This window comes from Pholcus phalangioides, unplaced genomic scaffold, assembly GCF_987345545.1.
Source record: "Pholcus phalangioides strain wild (caught in Gottingen) unplaced genomic scaffold, Ppha-v1.0 ptg000008l_1, whole genome shotgun sequence".
Taxonomy (NCBI): Eukaryota; Metazoa; Arthropoda; class Arachnida; order Araneae; family Pholcidae; genus Pholcus; species Pholcus phalangioides.
This window is the reverse complement of record NW_028301601.1, coordinates 52,387,237-52,408,630: the sequence shown is the minus strand read 5'-3', so window position 1 is coordinate 52,408,630 and position 21,394 is coordinate 52,387,237. Positions and strand designations below refer to the sequence as shown.

Here is a 21,394-nt window from a genome sequence, read left to right as displayed (position 1 = left end):
GAAGCGACTTTTTTCAAACATGAGAGACCGGCTCCCATTGTCACTTTAAACTTTAAAAAACCGCAAAATACATAACCGGTACATAGGCTGTCAGACTAGACAAGGCCCGAGCTTGTTCCTTCCGCGATATTAGTTCTTTACCCGGTTCGGCTGGACTATAGTGGGGAGAACCGGGATGCCCGGCCGTAGGCTAGAAGAAGAGTCACGCCTATTTAGAATGACTGATGATATGCCTCAGCGAAATGGGCACTGATTGGCAGATTAGGCATACTCTGATAGAACTATTACCACCAAGTCGTATTCAATCATGAGATAATCGATTTGATGTTAAATAATGTGTAGTCAAGGTATAAAAAGAATGGTCTCACCATTTACTATACTTGCTGAGGTAATGTAAAAGGACAGTCTCGCAATACACTCCAGAGGAGCTACAAGTGAGTGCCAAAACTCGTTTTTCACGCTTCCTAATCATGATTGTGCGTACATTTATCATACATCTAGCCATGTAATCATAGCGCAGAGAGTTTGGCAATTTATTATATGTCTTAACTATTTAGCATAAATAATGTTACAATTTTAATCTGATATTCTCCTGCCTTTTGAATAAGTTAAACAATAAATTTCGTCACCAAATACTTCAACAATCATCAAAATATTACATGAAATAACATATTTTTTTGGATTTACGATCCAAACATATTTCACATCATTTTCACCAGATAGATAGATAATGAGGAAAATAATTGCGATAGAGCATTAGAGTTGAAGCTGCAAAAGCTTCACTTCGTGATGTAAAATGAATACATAATTGTGCAAACTAATCAATGATATGTTCATTAAATGCTCACAACCATCTAAAACGATAGAAATATATTACAGAAATTGTTATTATGGCGAAAATACATTACGTAACTATTATCAACGGATAAAGTCATGTCTATTGATTTGATAGTCAATCTTACCATATTCAAGATAGGATATATACAGAATAATGAGGCGTTTGCCAACTCTGTCATCTACGTTAAAGTTTTTCCGACTGACTATAATATTTACATAATGCCATTAAGCGTCATGCACAGGTAGAATTGTCTCCAAGATGGGTATCATGATCAATTAATGTTATGCCGATGAGATCCTTTTTTGCTTTTTTTAAGATCTTATATTCATTGATAGATTTTACCAGATGAAAATGTTTTTAAACTCTTTTGAGTATTGCTTGGTGGAGTAAAAATGTGTGTAAGAGAGTTCTTGCCATTTATAACATAAGCGTATTTATATCGACTAATACTGGTTTCATTGTAGGATGTATAATTGAATATATAAATGTTCATAAGCTCTTTTTTCCCCAGGCTTTAAATATCTGAAACTCTGAGGAAAATTTTGTTTTGCACTGTTGCAAAAATAGTCATGTCTATACTATGAAGTACTCAAGTACTCTTTCTCCTTATGAAAACGGACAACTTCGTGATTCTCACGATAAAACGTGACTATTAGAAGAAATGGAACGGAACTATCCGAGTTTTTGCGCAAAAATGAAATTGAATAATTTCCTAGTCTTTTCGTACTTTCGTTAAAAACAAGAATGGAACCTTTTGGGACTATTCGAGCTACAGATGACGCGTAAAATGAAGGCTTTCCACGCTTCTCGAGCTATCAATAATGTGGAAATGAAAGCTAATCAAGATTCTCTATCTATCGATGACACGGAGATGAAAGCTTCCCAGATCCTTCAAGCTATCGCTGACACAAAAATGAAAACTACCTAAGCTCCTGGAGTTATCGCTGACTCGAAAACGTGAGGTGCCTAGTCTCCTCGAGTTATCGCTGACCAGAAAACGTAAACTACCCAGTGTTCTCAAGCTATCGCTGACTCGAAAAAAAGCTTCCACGACTCCTCGAGCTATAATTACAGGGAAAGAAAAGCTTCCCAGATTCATAAAGCAATCATTGACGCGAAAATGAAAGCTTCTCAGCTACTTGGAGCTATCGCTAAAACATATAGAAACACGGTAGAGTCAGCGAGCTATCATTTACACAAAAATGGAAAGTTTCTGCTGGGTTTTTCGATCTCTCGTTGACACTCCATTAAAAGCTTCCCAGACTCTCCAAACTGTCACTGACACTCCATCAAAAGCTTTCCAGACTCTTCGGGCTATCATCGACGCTAAAATGAAGGTGTTGCATAATCCTCGAGCAATTCTCGACACGTGAAAATGAAAGCTTTCCAGTGGCCCCGACAAACCTTTGATACGAAAGTGAGTGCTTTTATTTTTCGAAACTGATTCAGCTGTCTCTATAGGGTTCTGTTTTACAAATCTTTCCAAGCTCTTGTTGAGTAAAAAATTAACACTTTTTTTAGACTCTTCAAGCTACCCTTACCCCAGAATAAAAGCTTTCTAGACCCCGACTTCTACGATTAACACAAGAGTGAAAGATTTTTAAAACTTTGCGATCTCTCGTTGGCAAAGAAATGAAGCAAATTGTCGTTCAAGAGAAAGTGAGAGCTCCATCGAATTCTCGTTAGCGCTATATAGAGAAAGCTATCAGATTTATCGAGTTCTCGTTAACACGAAAATGGAAGCCTCTCTCAGATTCTCGTTACCACGCAAAATGAATTTCAATGTCCGCGTCATCGCGACTTGATGCGAAATTGGACCTTAAAAAAGGCAAACAAACATATCTGTGATTTCGCATCAGGTAAAGATCATAGCAGTTCAAAACCAGTCACATACAGAGGCGGATTTATGGTTTTGTTGCCTGTGGGCTGCACAAACTTTGCCGCTCTTTTCCCATTCTATTCGAATTTCCTGGACCACTCATTCCTCAAATTCACCTGCCTGATCTATAGCCTGCTTATCCCCACACTTGTATTCAAGTCGCTCTTTCGGTCACTCACATGCTTGCAAACTCTCTAGGTCACTCTTTTGGTTTTTCAATATACTGGTCCCTTGTGACGTGTGAGTGACCTTTCTAGGTCACTCACACGTTTACAAATTCTCAAAGTCATTCTTCTAGTTATTCACGGGCATGGTCCCTTGCTCTGTAGATCATTAACATGTTAGCAAACTTTGTAGATTACTTTTTGGGCCACTTACTGACTTGGTCCCTCACTCCTTTGGTTACCTACATGCTTGCGCACTGTCTGGGTTACACTTTCGGTAACTCACTTTGTCACTTTACTATCTGGATCACTTTTTCGGTAACTCACGTTGTCACCTTACTCTCTAGGTCATCCTTTGGTCATTCTCATACTTTTATATTGTTTTTATCACTCACATGCTTGCGAACTGTTTTGGTCACTAACTGACTTGATTCCTTGCTCCTCCGTCGGAAGAACCTGTATCCGCTTATGCTCTCCACTCTTTTGGTCATACACTCACAGGGTTCCTCGCTCTGCAGGCTACTCTTTTGATATTAAGAAGACACCAACGAATAAGGCAAATACACCACGAAAACACGAAAAGTCCTAATGCATTTCAACACCAATGGGTGCCATCTTCAGAGGAAAATTGAACCACTAGTCACACGCTGACCGAGTTTCCCACTTGGGTCGAGTACCAAGTCTTAATGCTTGGTTGCTCAGCGGGAAAAGTACGTCTGTTCACTTCAAACGTCGTGGTCAGAATGAAGCTTTGAGCCTGCGTGAGATACTAATGCAGCGTCCTGATTGGACGCTTGCATTGGAATAGTGCTATCCGATTGGTCTATTCGAATTTTCTTATAATTCCCGCTCGAAATGAATTTAAGCCATGAAGTTGCGATCGGGGGTGTGTAGATTTATTGTCGTTTACTAGTGTATTTTTGAAGGCCCAAATATATGCGCCTTCGTAGAAATCTAAATCAACTGTGGACTTGACTTTATGAAAAACTCTCGCTTCTTGAAATTAGAATCTATGACCCTCTTGCCAACAGTGAGCGGCGATGGTCGATTTTTCACATTCCTGATTCTTAACACAGCGAGCGTGTTCATTTAATCTTGCTTTTATGGGTCTTCTTGTCTGTCCTATATAACCAAGAGTAAGTTTAGGAAATGGACCAGAGAAATGATCATCTTCTTCTCCGAACATGGTCCATTTCCAACATATATGGCAAGGTTCCATCGACGCACTAGCAAATGTAAATGCGGAGAAGAGGGCACTCCCTTTCATTATGCCAATTCATGCCCACTGACGAAAAATTTTCATATTCCTGAAATGTCTGAAAATACACAGGCCTGCAAAGTCAATGTCCTCAAGAACACAAATCTTCACGTCAAAATTAAAAGATTGGTAAATTTTATCCAAGAACATCAAGATAAAATTACCATTCCTAGAGAGGTGGACTTACAAATTACTGCCGAAGATAATTTTCCGTCGGACTCGGATTCTGATTATGAACTTTAAGTCTGTCTTGCACGGAATGTATAGCTAGGTCTATACTTTACAGAAACGTATATGATTCATTTCTTATATAATACTGTATTGAGAATGATATTATTTTTGAATTGCCATTTTTTCTATGTTTATTGCCAACAATGTATGTTTACAATTCTCCATATATATTTTATTGATACCTTAATATATTATCCTGTGAATCATAATTCTATATATATCTTGCATCATTCATATATTCATATGTATATATATTCGGCTTGTTATATTTTTATAATATTTTTTTTCTTTTTAACTGTGATGTTTGACAAAGTCCGTTATACTGATTGTTGTTAATTCCCACTCCTGAACCTCCCCAACATTTATTACTCTATGCCGTGCTGTGCTCTTTTTATATTGTAGGAGGATGATGCAACTGCTCGATGTGGAGAGACTCCAGAATAGGATTAGACTGGTTACTTGACCAGCAACTAGGGATTGAGTGCAGTGATGATAATGGTTTAATACGTGCCGCTGGATGAGGAACGGACGTACGGTTCTTCCCCGTTGATCCGATGGAGTGACGGATGGTGCCGTCCTGATGTAGGTCCGGCGGGACCATGGGCTGCCAGGGTGTTCGTACTGGTCATTTGCGTGGGCGGGAAGTCCGGTGATGCGATGCCGGCCGGCGTTCGACCGGTGGTCTTGATGGCTGGCAGGGCTTTCCTTTTTCCAACATGGCCCAGCCGTAAGGTGACTTGCTTATATCCCACAAGGGACAGAGCGGGGCCATGTTTGGTGTTTGTGTATATAACCAAGAGAGCAATCACCACATGGAATGTAATAAATGCCCCATTGTATGTTCTGTGATATAGCATCTTTTGAGGGCATGAAACCAAAGTTAGATTAAACATTTTAAGAATCAGTGTGATCTTCAGTGAGAGTATTGGATCGCTGGGTATGACTACACTTTCTTTGAGTGGTCTCTCTGCAATATATTTTCGTGTATTTGCCTTATTCGTTGGTGTCTTCTTAATATTCTTCGGCAAAGTTGATCAACTCTTCCGTACTCTTTTGATCACTCACATGCAAGAAAACACCCCAGGTCACGCTTTCGGTCACTCACTGACTTGGCTCCTCACTATGTATATAGGGGGTGGTTTTATGGTTTTACCGAATGTGGGTTTAACGAATTTTCCCGCCCTTCTCTCATTCTTCAAACTTGCAGTCCTTCCGAATTTGCCATCCTGGGCTACAGCCCTCTAAGGCCCCCATCCACCCCCACTGTAAATATTCTCCTGGTCTTAACCCAGTCTATACAATAAATATGAAATTCATAATTTAAGAAAAAAATTCTAATTTATGCAAAATGGCAAGAAGACTAATATTTCCACACATTGATCAAAATTTAAAGGGGAAAAAAATCTAATATCTTTCTCCAAATTTCAAAAATTTCATAAGTGATTTCGTCTCCAAAAATGCCAATATTAGACAAAAAAAAATTTCAATAACTATTTAGAAAACATCCAAACAAATGTCGATAAATTTGCAAATTTCCCCCATTATATAATAATCCAAAACACGTACACACACAACAATTATCAATATTACGCTGTTCATTTTCTTCATATAACACCATTAATTAAACATTTTTTTGTCATTTTAATTAAAATACAGTATAAAATTGTCAATACAATTTTTTTTTTTTACATGGGAAAGAAGTAAGAAATTTTCTTTTTTTTTTTCAAGCAATAATATAGATATATATTTTTTTATACAAATTTTTATAGTACAGTTTATGATAAGTACTATAATCCCTCACAAATTTACAATTTGATTTTGTCACAATTAATATGATTTTATTTTCCCATTTTTTAAAGGTTCATTAGGATTTTCTTGATGAGGAGGAAACAAGAGACATATTAATATACCGTATATGTAAAAGAGAGAAGACGATTTTAGGATTGTCGGATGCTAGAAACAGGATGAAAAACACCACAATTTTCCGGTTTTTTTTTTGGTTATTTCTTTGACAAATTTAAATTCCATAGAAAATCCAGCAGTCGTTATGCCAATATAACATTCTTTAGATGACTATTTTCCGGAGAAGAGTTGTTGCTGTTGAAAGATATATACAAAAAAATTACACGTTTGATGTTAAAATATGAGAATACATTATTGTCATAAAATAATTACATAGGAAGTGCAGATATCAAGGAATAGCCGGGTAATTTGAAATACTACAGTAGAACCTCTCGGCAACGGACACTCATGGGACCAGAAATTTTATCAGCTTACGGGGAGATGCAATTATTTTATTTATTTTATTTTTTTTCAAAAAGAGCACAACTCAGGTCTATCGTCATAGGCAATTTACTACCTAGTGAGTTGTGCCGGAAGTGTAAGTGTGTGTACCTAACAGTCTGAGTGCGTATATAGTGTTGTGTATGATTTTTCAGTGCTGCCATCTATATCTCAGAAGTGAAGTGAGTGATATGTAGTGACTGAATATTTGTACTGTTTGTAGGACTGTTGTTCTCTGTGGCGACACTTTTTAACGGGGAGATCGGCTGGCATTTGCGCCTCGATGTTGGGAACCACAGAAAACCAACTTTAGCCGACCACCACTGTGGCGACGGTGGGGTTCGAACCCGTGTTCCCGCGATGCGAGTCCGTCACTATGACCACTCGAGCACCACAGCGGCACAATTATTTACAGTGTAAATTCGTTTATACGACTTTCACATTTATACCATGTTTGGGTTCGGTCGCAATTTTGGTTCCTATACGTAAAAATAGTCGGGTAATATGAAATATAACAGTAGAACCTCTAGATAACGGACACCCATGGGACCAAAAACGTTGTCCGCTTACAGGACGGTACAATTTTACAGTGGAACCTCGTTTATACGACTTTCACATTTATACGATGTTTTGGGTTCGGACTCTACATGCCTTCAATTTTTCTAACTATGGCTGAAGTGTGATGATTGAATATTTGTATCGTTGTAAACCTGTCGCTCTCTGCGGGTTCTGATAATATGAAGCACTACTACTACTACTAAACCACAGATGCACCTCGTCCACATTCATCTGCGTAACTTCTAACGAATCGGTTCATGATTGAATATGCGTGTAAGTGTTGTGAGCCTATCGTGCTGTTTGTTACTGTTTAGTCCTAGTTCCGTGTAATGCCATCTGTCATAAATTTTTTCAGACTGCGTGAAGTGCAATGATCGGAGATTTGTACCGTTGTAGGCCTGTTTCTCTCTGTGGTAATCAATTTACTGCAGCAACGATATATGAAAATAATTTAAAAAGTATAATAAATCGAATAGCACTTGATGAAATTTATTTCTTCAAATACAATGTAGTTTTTATTAATGAAATTGTTTGCAATGTATATTACATACTCTTTATATATCGCCTCCGTGCTTCTCATACGAAACCTCGATTTTTCGGTAGAAAAAACAGGTTTATACCGTTTGAAACAAGTTCGGTAGTCTAAGGGCTAAGGCTCTCTAACACAGAGAGATTTCATTTTAAATCATGTCAACATTGTCAGCTACAAGTTTTTCAGAAAAGCGAGCTGACCACTTATTGTTAGATGACGTCGCGATCACATTTTCTTACCACAACACCGTAAATGCACATCGCAAACGTTCCTCTAGGGAATTTCTAATGAACTGGTGCATGTCAGGAAGCATTATGTGTATCATGCGCGGCCTAAACGAATAGTTTCTAAACTGGCGATGTACAACAGCATGTAGCTCTAATCGATTACGAATAAATTATAAATCAAAGGCTTTTTATTACTGCGTGTGGCAACAGAGATTAATCAACAAGATATTTGATACAGAAACTCCTTGTGTGTGTGTGTGGGTGTGAGAGGAAAGGCCAAGACAATATTGAAATTCAGGTTTCCAACGCAAGTATGGGATCACCGATGATTTAACATGACTGGCCCACGTGTTGTCCATCATGCACATTCTTCCGGACTTTCACAAACTGTGTTAACCATTTACGAACTCAACCATCGTACAGTCTGATGTTATATCTATCGTTGTCTCATTTCTAGCGATCATGAAACGAACGGATAGCACCCATAATTTTCATTGGAAAAGCAGCTCGATTTTATTAGCCTTTGAATGAGTGAATTTATATTTCATGATTCAAAACTTACCATGTTTAAACATGCTATATTTACCGTAGTAATTCTCCCATCTTTTCCCCCATGTTTTCAATTAAAAATTCACCATCAATCGTAATCATTGATAGGGACAAACAGGGATTTCGATCAATCCAGAAACAGATCATGTCAGTGAGGTTAATATGGTTTTTTGAATCAAAATGATCATGTAAATTGGTAGAGAGATAAAAAGCTGAGCTAAAAATTTTGCAAATTTACAAACTTACGATAGGGCATTTTTTTTTCAAACGTGGTGCCATGCAAGTCGTGACTGATAAATTTGGTTTGTTAAATTCATTTCTGCAGATGAATATTTTAAATGAACGTGTTTTTCTTACCACTCCCGATCCGATTTGCTGGAGGAAACTTGAGGGTTGACTGCTCTGGCTACCGCTCATGGATGGATTCCCCATATTAGTCGCGCAAACGGCTGCTGCTGAATATCTGCGCATGCTTGCTCTTGTCGGCGTGAAAAACTCTATATTGAAATTAGGTGTTACCTGTAAAATTAATAACAATGTTAAAAAGCGAGAAATTCAACAACCAATAGGTGATGCGATTTTTAGTGTCCATTGAATACCATACGACACGACGCATCGTTCAAAAGAAGAGCACGAATGTACATGTTTCTTGAGATGAATTTGTCGTATTACATCGCTTCAAATTGAAAATTACGTCATTTATTACTTTTGGAAAACTTATCTTCCGAACAAGTCATACCTTTGGAGCCCAGTTGTATCTGCTGTCTTGGCCCCCGGAATGTCTTCGAATGGGTAGGACGCCAGCGCTGGCCCCTCTCGTCATCCCTCCATCGGGGCTTGCCGGTGCTACCAGAATCCTAGGCGGCTGTATCGTGTTATCCGAATGTCTTCTTCCAGGTAGATTTCCGGAGACTTGTAAGAGATTTGAATCCGGAGACGAAGATGCTGGAAAGTAAAGAAAATGAGCGAAGGAAGGAACTAATGGGCGGTATGAAAACTCCTGACGTCGCTGAAAAAGCGACATCCTCATATGACGCGAGGTTTAATTAACAGGAATCATCGTCCCATGTGATGATTCCTGTTAATTAAACCTCGCGTCAGTTGATTAAACGTCGGACAGTTTTTTACACTATCAGGCATATTTGCCCAGCTATGAGGAACTTGCCAGGCTATGGTTTGTTTGAAGTAGCCTATGGTTTGTTTGAAGTAGCCTATGGTTTGTTTGAAGTAGCCTATGGTTTGTTTGAAGTAGCCTATGGTTTGTTTGAAGTAGCCTATGGTTTGTTTGAAGTAGCCTATGGTTTGTTTGAAGTAGCCTATCGTTTAAGCTGGTGCCTGCTTAGTACACATACAAAGTTTAAGAAAGATTGGTATGAAATTGTAAATTTGTAAATTGTGAACATACACACAGAAAATAAATTTTATATACATATATAGATGTCGAGATTTACGCTTTACAGCGCCACCTGCGAGTGAAAGTTGAATTTTCTTTTATTTATCAAAAAGAAGTCTAGACCACGGTATATATTATCATAGAGCAGTGGTTTCCAACCTTATTCCCTTCCCGCACCCCCTTGGATAATGTGCTTTTTATCTGTTAGAAAATTAAGGTTTTTCTGTAATTGATTAAATTAATTATCTAGTAATTAATTTACTTATTTTTTAATGTCTTTTCGGCTAATATTTATTTTTAGGTTTCTTTTTCTTTTGAAAATTAATTCAAAAACAAAACTAAAAAAAAATTACTATTTTTAGACATTTTTTTTTTGAGATTTGGAAAAGATTCACATTGAATAGCTCTCCACTTACTGATTCCAGCCGGAACAAATGTATGTAAATTAATGTTTCTTTGACACTTGGCTGAATTTTTTGATGTTTTTCCTGAGTCGTGTGTGTGTTCACGACAGTATCAAATCTAAGCTCAACATGCTAATAACACGAGGTACCACTTTAAACAAACGACGAAATAGTTCAAAGTAAATAATAATACTGTTTCTCAACCGAAACGGAAAACAAATATGATTGCTAATTCGTATGATTCATATTTTTTTAGGAACTGAAAAATTCAATTTTTATCATCGTTTTAATTTTTCCTTAATAATCAGTGTGAACATGCTGTAATTTTTTCCTTATCTCGCACCCCCAAAAATGCTCACCCCCGGTTGGGAACCACTGTCTTTGAGTAAACAGCTACCTTTTTATGTGAATTGTTGATTTGTTATTAATTTGATATTTATGCTATGGAGATGCTATGGTCTTTGCGTGACGTCGAGAGGGTAATGAAGTTCACAAAGAAATCCTTGAACAAAGAAAAGGTTCTAAAAATAATCAGATTTCAGAAATTTCTCACGATACCCAGCAGTTCAGTATTTTATAGTAGAAATCCGTAGAACTAGGAAATTCCGTAGTATATTTGGCACGTATGTTCAGACACCCCAACCTTCCCCCCCCCATGGAAAAAAATCATTTTTCACTGGTTTTTAGAGCCGGCTATTCATTCAGCTCACGAAAAAATCTCTTAAAACCTAAGAGATCTTTAGAGATCTCTTAGGTTTGCTTAAAACGGGCCCACGAAATCGAAAAACACCCTTCGGTTACTAAGTATTTTTTTTTTCATTCTTTTTTAAATCTCTTAGCTTCCATGCAACACTTTGTTCATAACATCATCATGGAATCCATTCACCACCTGTTAATTAGACCTAGGGGATCCGGCAGTCAATTCAAAAAGCCGATCTCCCGTCATGAGAATAAGGTTAGGGGTCATTCAAGTATTACGTCAGCATCGATGGGTGGGGGTGTTTCAGGTTTGCTGACTTTTGATGACGGGGAGAGGGGCTTGAACGATGCTTACGTCATCAACCACCGTTTATAAAAATATGAAATATTCTTAATGAGATCTTTGCTATGTGTGTGAGCGTGCCAGCCGAAAACGAGAGAAACTTTTCTCCTAGTTTGTGGACACCTGGATTAATATTCTTTCTATTGATAAGACACTTTAGTGATCTCCATGTTCCGCGGATCCTTTTAGTGATCAGGAAATGTGCCCGGGCCGCTTAATTGCCTGGATCTGTGCCGCGCATCACTCAAATAGTCTCTAAATATGCCACGGATCTCTTAAAAGCAATCTGGGAATGAGCCACGGGCCTACTTGAGTGATCGGAAAATGTGCGCTAAAATACTCTGGAATTGTGCCACGGGTCACTTAAGCGTTCTGTAAATGTGCCGCTTAGTTCAATTTTACAAAATTAGTTTTAAGGTGGCTGGCCACATCAGATAACCCTGAGGGCCCACATTTGGCCTGCGGGCCATCGGTTCAGCATATATCAGTAAATTGTCCCTAGACGATTTGCCGGGGCTATTGTCGGCGAATTGAATTGAATTGGTTCAGCATATATGGCTTAGAGGGTGGGTCGCAATGCATTTGGGGGTCGAAGATAAATTTTGATTTCTTATTCTTCAAATAACATTGAAATTGACAGAAATTTATTATAATAACATACAAAGGTATTTTCTTCTGTTTTATTTAAAAAAAATTTTTTGGATCAAAAAGATACATTTTTGATATTCCGGGGGGGGGGGGAGAACAAGGGGGATCCCGCGTACGTCACTATCCCAATGTGCGTTAGAAGGTAGGGTGGGGAGGGCAGAGCTGACGAACGTTTGCTGACAGGGGGGGGGGAAGGAGGTTAGAGTTTTGCTGACGGGGGGGGGGGGAGACACACACGATCAATTAGAAATCATGAAACCATATGTACCTGAAGTGGTTCTGCGTACGACGTCGTCCATGCTGACGGATGTTCGCCTCGACTGCAATCGCAGGAGTGGTGGTCTGTGAGGATAACCTGTTGCTTGTTCCATCGAGTAGTTAACCTGCATTGGAACCCTGAAAGAGGATATTTCAATGGAAAAATATATACACGTATATTAAAAAAAAGGTAAAACAGTTTTATACTACAATACGATTACAATAATATCCAGCTTACACTTCAGTTGAAGGTATCGAAAGCTTTTCGAGTTTCAACTTGTTTCTCTGACTCCTTGCCACATGTTCTAACATGTCCCTAAGAAGCTCGACGAGTGCAGTAAACTATACGGTGATGGAACGAAAAAATAAGAGACGAGAAAATTTTATTCAAATCGGCGTTTACATGAAATACCTTCTCTAAATGGTAATTTTCAGATACTTTATAATTATCAATAACTGGATAAATTTCTTATGCAGGGTATGTATGAAAAGTGCTGATGCGGCCTTCATCTCATCAATTGTCCGTCATTGAGGTATAGTTTTAATTTCACTCACAAAAGGCATTCAAAAAATTACCCTGTACTAGTTTAGAGAGTGTAAGTACAGTGTATAACTAAATAAAAAAATCTAAATTTTATACGGTCTCCTTGCCCTTTTACTTCCAATTAGAAAAATTGTTGCCCTGTATCCCTTGAGGCTAACAGAAAAAAATCTATGTTTCTAAGTGCAGTATTTGCTAAGATATTTGAATTCAAAAAACGGAGAAAAACAGGGAAAGGGCAGCATAAATGAGGGAAACGGGCGTTATTCGTTGGTTTTTGCTCTTTTTTTCCATAACTTTTTCTCAGATTTTTCAACTGAAATATCTCATCGAATATTGCACTTGGCAACATGGAATTTTTTCTGTTGGTTTCGGGAGAGACAGGACAACAACTTTCTAATTGGAAGTTGGTAGGACAAGGGGATCGTATAAAAATTCCGATTTTTATTTTGTTATGTAACACACTGTATTTTCACCCTCAAAACTGCTACAGAGTAATTGTTGAACGCCTTTTGGACATTTTGTAAATTGAAACTGCACCTCTATGAGATCGGGTGATGAGATAAAGACCGCATTAGCACTTACAGGACACCCTGTATAATTAGTTGGATATTTTTGTACTATTACATCAGAATAGTGTTTTTCAAACCACTGGCTCGCGGACCACTCCTTGTTTTCGAAGATGATACAAGTGACAGATCAGGGAGACTATAATCTAATTGAATTGAAAATTATTAAATTATAAGCAACTAATATAAGTAACATCCTCATGTAGGGTTCAAATAAAGTAATAAAATTAGACCACCATACTTAGGGTAACCGTATTTTATGGAGAAAATGACGGCAAATGTATTATCCTACGTACGGGATATTGCTAATAGTCACCGAAAAAATGAAATTTTCGACAAAATTTCCAATCATTGTTTAATTGCTGAAAGTGAGGGTGATTGTTGAATTCCTCTTGCCGAATCTTACTGTCGAACAGATGAGCTTTTTTTGTTGGCCTCAGGATAGACAGGGCGACAATATTCTTATTGTGTTTTTGAGGACAGGGTGTCCTTATATGAAGTTAAGTTTTATATTCTAATAACTCTACAACCCCTTGCAAAAAGAATGACGTATGTAATTTGTATACTTTTCCCAATTATAAGTATGCCTCTGGTTCGTCAGTAAAATGCGGTAATGGGAATTGAGTAATATCCCCCGCTGTAAAAAGGGCAACTGCAAATCTAAGTAAAATCAAAAGTATTGCACGAAAAAAGAGAGTTAATCCTGTTATCATGACTGAATGACCATGCTTCATTGGAAAAAATACAGGAAATTGGGAGCTTAAATTCAGCAAAAGACTAGAACATTTCCAATTTTCACCATAAAAATATTTGCAATATGTTGGAAAAATCACTAGTTATAGGTAAAATTACAGAAAAATTATCAATTTTTCGTAAAATGAAGGGGCTTTTGGAAAATCGTATTGAATCAAAATGTAGTCCATGAAAAAAACAACAAAACCACACATAATAATGATGAATATGCAAAATTCATATTTATATACCCATAATTATTAAAATATAATTAATAAAATATGAAAACTGTCTGCATTTATGATTTCAGAAAAGATTAGCAGCGATTTTAGTAAATATTTAGTAGTAGAGATAAAAAAAAATGGTTTCTTTTATATTGGGTTGCATTATTTTGGTTATGTTTGACATGCATATTTTTATGGGCATCTTTTTTCAGCCATCCCGTAGGGCGGTTTTGCCCATTGTGGCTTTTGCATTTATTTGTAAAATGCCAAACCAAGCGCTGCTGCCACTTCTCTATCAATTATTAAATTTTCTTGTGAACTTTGTCAATGTTTTATTTGAACACGCCGTGTATCTTATAACACTGAAATTTTTCAATCCGTTATTCTAATTAATCAACTTTCTGAACAAATACACTCCATTATAAGTAAAATAATATAAGTAATAAGTTATTTTTCACTCTCTTCTTCATTTGCAATAAAAAAAAAAGCAATTTTGTGTCGTACGACTACAGACATGAAGGGAAACTTGAAAAAAAGTTTTCATTAAAGAGTTTTAAACTGATTAATTACTTCATGAATAAACTCAGAAACTTCTCTCATGAAAGAACGAATCGGCGTTTTATGGGTGGCGGTCCACAGACACACACACACACATACAGCTATATTAAAACTCCGGGTATTTATTAGAACTTTGGTCGTCGTCACCGTCGTTTCTTCGGAAATGATCATTGATGAGGATCGCGTTGGAATCTCCTGGTGATTGATGGCGGAGAGGAGACGTTATTGCCGTCAACGCCCGGATTTCCACGTTTGCCATCAACCTTCTTCTGCTTCTTCTTACCCATTTCCCCCCAAGAAAGCATTCTTAGTAGTGCGTGTGTGTGTGTGTGTTCCTCCTCCTTTTGCCGTTCCAATTCCGCAGTCAAAAGACTCGAGTCTCGACTCTCTTGAGGAGTCGTCGTGACGCTACACACACACACACACACACAAACAAACAAAGAAACAAACAAACAGAATGTCTTCCCGAAAGAAGACATTTTCAATCATCTCTCACATCTATTCTTCGAAGACCAGTACTACTGCCGAATCAATTCGTGGGTTGAATATTATTCCGGTGGATGAATCACCAAAGAACTTTCTGATGGTTCAAGGTGGATGCTCCCTTTTTCTGACGCCGACATAGATATACGATGTTTGATTTTGTTGTGGTTTCTATCCGACATCACGTCGGACTGGAAATAAATGACTAAGAAATAGGCTCTACCTCCTCCTCCTCCTGTTTGTAACGAAGATAGATGGAAGTCTCCCTGTAAGCTGGAAGTCTTTTCGATTTGTGTACGCCCCCAAAAGCCTCGTACTTACATCTTCCAATAACTTCCAGAGTAATTACTTCCCGGCATAAAAGCCGACCGCAACTAATTAAGGTATCGTGACTTTAACCGCAGAAGCTCCAAGGGAATGTGTTCTGATGCTAATGGCGAGAAAATACAAATGGCTTCTATGTACGATCCATTCCCGAAGAAAACTGGATATGGTTCCAGGAGATAAATAAGATTCTAAAAATGGATTCTATAATTAAATATGTTTAATTATCTAGTGTTTGATAGTAAATTGCTGCGGTGTTTTTCTAGAGGTACAAAATTTATAATGTCAGTTAGTAAACGAAAAGATGAGTGACATCCGCGTATTGTGTTTTGTGAAATCTAACAGTTTATGTCAGGGGGTTCTTAACCTTTTTCAGCCGTGACCCAAAATCAACGCAGTAATCAGTTAATTCTTTATTGTTTGACCCTTCGGGCCCTATTAAGAGGTGGGACTAATATATTCAATGTACACCATTTGCACATGTAAAATACAACTTTCACAACAACGAAAGAGTTAACGTGGAAAATTAACTACTTAAGTACCCTACGTGAATGAATAAAAAAAGATGTACAAAAATACAATGCACAGTATTATACAGTAAATATAATGCAGTAATAAATATGTGACGAAATATATACAGTGAATGGATAACACTAGAAAGATGACCCATAGAGAAAACTAATAGTACATAGACTAATAATAGATATCTTTAGTGTATGGTGAGACCTCTGTGTGCTCCCATATCTCTAGTAATAAAGAACCAAAAGCTTTAGAATTTCTCGACTTTTCCTGAATTATTATACTCTTAGCGTAGACCAAAGCTTTTTTTATCAAAGGAGATAAGAACGGATGTACCTAGAAAGATAGAAGGGTGCCACATTGACCCTCCTATATATTTTAGAACACACATTCACCATATAATACTACCACCATCCATTGTCACATATGCTATAATACCCTGTTCCTGAGACTTTTTACCTTCATTCGTATCTGCAGATGCCGTTCAGCAGTGCCTAAGCGTTTGTTGTCTAGTATTTTTGTTATTTTGTCCGATAAATTGTTTGTTCTGCAAAGTAGAACAAACGTATCAACGGGCTTATGAATGTTGTAGAAATGACAAAATGGCGCAGATTCACCGAAGGAGAAATTTCTCAGAAGTTGGCAAAGACTGCGTGAGGCAAACCCAGAAGGAGTGGTGCTGATGATAATTCAGAGGAGAATGAAAACTACCCTGGGCAGAACATTATTGACGATGGATGAATCTGATGAGTGAATCAGAATGAAATTTTGTATCTCCAACAATGCCTTAGCTTATACAAGACGAAATGCTACTAGAAACAATTTATTCAAATTACATTGAAGCCACCAATGAGAGCCTAGAACTACACCAAAATGTCAACTGATTTCCATAAATATCGGAGATCTCAATAACATCCGTTTATCGGTAGCAAAAACACTGCTGCATATGCAAGTGTGAGTAATATTGTGGGATCTTCCTTGTCAATAAGACATCAAAGATTTCAAATTATCTTACGAGAAATTCGTTGCTTTCAGATACTGATTCCACATCACTGGAATTATGGGAATTTTTTTCAAATATGAATCAAATAGCTCAGTTGAAGCCCCTCCAGAAAGACCATCATCAGGTGCTTTCAACCAAGAAAAAAAAATATATATATATATTTTTTTCATTAGCACACACATATTCGTTGATCACATTCACAACCTAGAAGTGATGTAACACTGAAATCCCATGTTGTGTGTAATGGGGGGGGGGGGGCTTATGTATAGGAACATAATTTATATAAGGGGAGTTCAAATAAAAATTACCACTTTCAACTATTTTTGCCAAAATTATCATCAAAGTAAAATCACACAGAGATGCTAAAGATCATTGATATATGCCTACAGAGGGGAAAAAATTATGCTTTTCAATGAAATTTGAGACGTAGGGAACAAGAACGACCGTTCCAATTTGGCACCTTTTGGTGTATAAATACAGCGCCAAGGTTGTTGAAACACATTTTTAAACTAAGAGACTTGAAATTGTTATTATATTGATACTGAAGTGTCATTAAAGCATTTTTAGCAATAGAAATATAGAGTAATAAGAAATTTTCATTTGAACGGTCATGTCCCCTTAAGACATCCCTTGGACATCTTTTTATCAGCCACCTCGTTGGGCATTTTGCCTGTTGTGGCGTTGTATTTGTATAAGACATCAAAAATTGGTTTCGTCAAATAAAGCACAAGCTAAATTACAAACTTTTTCCGCTAACTTTAATCGAATTTTGATCGAGTCGATTAAATTCAACTAAAATTTTTAACCGCGATTAACAATCGATTGATCAATCGACCCCATTAATCGGGCCAGAATTAGAAAAAATGAAAGTACACTGAGTGTGAATAAAAAATATGCAATATAATAATCGAATTATAATGGCCTGCATGTGTGCAATCATAAATGTGATGTAAAATACGTACAGTATATGGATAAACGATAAAGAACAAGCACAGTAGTGTGCGAAAAAAACATGTACCGCGAAAGCTCCAAGGAATGTGTTCTAATGCTTAACAATGTAGGTCTAATTAACTAATGATTGATAACAAATTGCTACGATTTTACTGACGATACACAATCTATTGACATGGAAGCAATTTATTACTCGTTTACGCCAAAAAGATGGGAATATTTCAGTTTTACGTTTTGTGAAATCTAATAATTTATGTGTGATGTTGCGTGTCGTGCATGATTTGTGTTCATCCAACCAAAGATTACGTCCTCTCGAATTTCAGAATGAATTTGCATGCAGATACATATCCATATAAAAGGTGTACATAAAGTTCACCTATTCAGTGATATCTAGAGCTTAACTACACATCAGAAAATTGTGAAACTTCAGGAAAGTCTCAATGAAGGAAGGGGGAGCATTACCGAGGCCTCTTTGGAGAAGAAATTAGAATGGAAATGGTTCTGCTGGAAATGTACCCTGTCATGAAGATTGAACAGTTTGGTGCCATAAGCATATAGACCCTTCCTGGATATTACGTCGAAGTGACATTCATCTGATCTTCTACGGGAATCGAACCCAAGTCCTCTTGCAATCCAGCTAAGCACGTTACCATACACATTGTACAAACATAACTCATGGGAAACTTTGGAGTTTTTTGAGTTTCTAGAAAAATATTAGATGAATTCTTCCAAACTTTTGGTGAAAAAAATCACTCACAATTTCCAGTGATAATTTAATAACGAGTGAATTTAGAGGACTGACGAAAAATTTAATTAAAAAAAAAGTTTTTTGGTCAACCCAGTATCAGAAAAAGCTGTAAATAATTTTTATCTTTGAAAAAAAATGTTCTACCTGCTATTTTCAACGTGTGTATGCATTTTAGTGAAAATTTCACATATTTTCATAAAATGGCTCTTTTGAAGATTCTAATTTTCGTCGCATATTCTTTCGCTTCTGACACGTGGAATTTTCAATTGATTTTTGTGAAACTTACAGTAAACTTGAGAACGTAAAAGTGACACATGATATTGAAATTTGGAAGAATATTATGAGATAAGCATTGGAAGGAAACAATTTTAAAGTGCGCATGAGTGAGAGAAAACAACTTCATTTTAATTTTTTTTCACAATTTCGTTGCCAATCATACAGTGGAATTTTCGTGAAAATTACAGTTGAATGTCATGCAAATTCAGAAAGATACAGGAGATAGAGTGAATATATTTTTCATGTTCAAGTTACTTCCTGAAAATATTTGAATAATAGGAAATTTTTTACACAAATTGTTTTTTCGATTATTTTATCTGATTATTTTTCTGTTTTTTTCACTTCGATATCATACACAACTGTCCTCATCATACAGCTAATTTCAGGAAGTAACTGAAATACAGCTTGGTCTATCACCTGTATTTTTCTGAATTTCTATGACATTCAAATATGATTTTTACAAAAGTTGCTCAAATATAGATTCCAAAATGTGAAAAATTCAATTGATAGCTTTCACGCGCATGCTTACTTTAAAAACTATTTCCTTTAAATGCTCATATATTATGAGATTTCGAATAATTTCATTAAAAATTTCACTATAATGTGTCAGCCAGATCCAAGTTGTGAAATTTTCTGTACTTTTTGTAAAATTCGATTGAATACTCCACTTGTTATAAGCAAACAACGTGCAATGAAAATTAGAATTTTCAGGAGAATCATACATATATTGTATTTTTGTGAATATACGTGCAATTTTCACGAAAATGCATACAGATATCGGAAATGGCAGGTAAAATATTTTTCCGAAATTGAAAATTATTGAAACTTTTTCTGATACAGGATTGATCAAAAAGTTATTTTTTTCTTATTTAATTTCCCGTCACAAAACTTGTGCCAAAACTATCAATGAATATTGTGAAAACGCATACGCGTAGGGTTTCAATGAAAAGAATTTCAGAACTATTCCTTTGACAAAATGTCTGAAATCCAGGTTGTTAGCATATTTTTAATTGAAATAATACATCAACAGATCGCTTTAATTAATAAGGAATGAATTTTTTTAATTAGCTTAAATGGTGAAGCAACAAAATTTTGGAATTACTGAGAAAAACACATTTTCGATTACTTGGTGGCTTCATTTCTTTTTAACTTGACACACAATGTCTGAAATGTTGAAAACTCCTCTTTTACTCCTAGGAAATTTAAGACTCCATAGTGTCATTTATTTCTGCTTTACATATGGTCATTATCAATGTCCAGGAACATCTTGCATAGAACTTACGATACATTAATTTAAAGTAAATTATCACAGAAAGAAGAAAAAGCAGCTAATTTGTAGGGAAAAAATACACTTTTGAAACTATCTATTGAAAAAATGTTCAGAGAATTGAAAAATGATTTATTAAAGTTTTTCTTTTGTATCAAAAGAACCATTTTTTTCCTTAAAAAACGGAGCTCGATTTCTGCGTATCCCAAATTGCATCCCTGATAAAATATGGAAATAGGGTTTCCAAGAAAAAAAGAGAATTTAAATAGAAAACGAAACATAAACCGCTGCTTCCAATCTATCCATGAAATAGCATTCCATAAAAACGAAATCAATTTTCTTTCGGGTTAGCTCCAAATGCGCTTTAAAAAATTCCATTTTAGTCATGTAAGACTTGAAAGACCGTGGAAATAGTGCGTCTGTGTTTTGGGAAATACAAAACAGGCAACATATATAGATTTGATGACCTTACAACCTTTGTTAAATTGTGAATTTGATCTCCAGTTCAATTCAACTCGATTTCATTCTGATTGAAGTAATGACCGATAATTTTTTTTTTTATGTTTAGGCATTAATTGGGGAATATTTTTGGCAATATTTAGCCCAACATGACGTGTTTGTTCCAGTGAAATGCCATCATTAGTTCGACACTAATGAACATAACTATCAAGAGATTGTATTTTTTTCGGCACGAAATATACTGAGAAATTGGATTTTCTCGATGTTATGCCGAAACGAATATTTGGAACGAAAAGTGATTTGTCTCCTCCGGGAAATTCAATTTCTCAGGACATAATTATGTTTAAAAAGTTTATTCGAACTAATCAAATAGAAATTTGAAAAATTAAATCTGTTCAATGAAATAAAAATTCCAATAAAGATTTTCATGGTATTGATTTTCACACATGAGCAGAATTAAGAAGGAGGGGATTTAA

General features: G+C 36.4%; 1 protein-coding gene across 1 annotated transcript in view; it reads right to left on the bottom strand.

Moving 5' to 3' along the window:
- Nucleotides 1-6,176: 6,176 nt before the first annotated feature.
- Nucleotides 6,177-21,394, bottom strand: part of LOC149084488 (SCY1-like protein 2) — a 191,706-nt gene continuing 176,488 nt past the window's right edge. The window contains exons 14-18 of the mRNA XM_089235488.1: nucleotides 12,503-12,606; nucleotides 12,275-12,402; nucleotides 9,259-9,464; nucleotides 8,877-9,038; nucleotides 6,177-6,467 (exon numbers count right to left, since the gene is read on the bottom strand). Coding sequence (XP_089091614.1) covers nucleotides 6,444-6,467; nucleotides 8,877-9,038; nucleotides 9,259-9,464; nucleotides 12,275-12,402; nucleotides 12,503-12,606 — 624 coding nt within the window. The 3' untranslated portion in view covers nucleotides 6,177-6,443. The remainder of the gene's footprint in view (nucleotides 6,468-8,876; nucleotides 9,039-9,258; nucleotides 9,465-12,274; nucleotides 12,403-12,502; nucleotides 12,607-21,394) is intronic.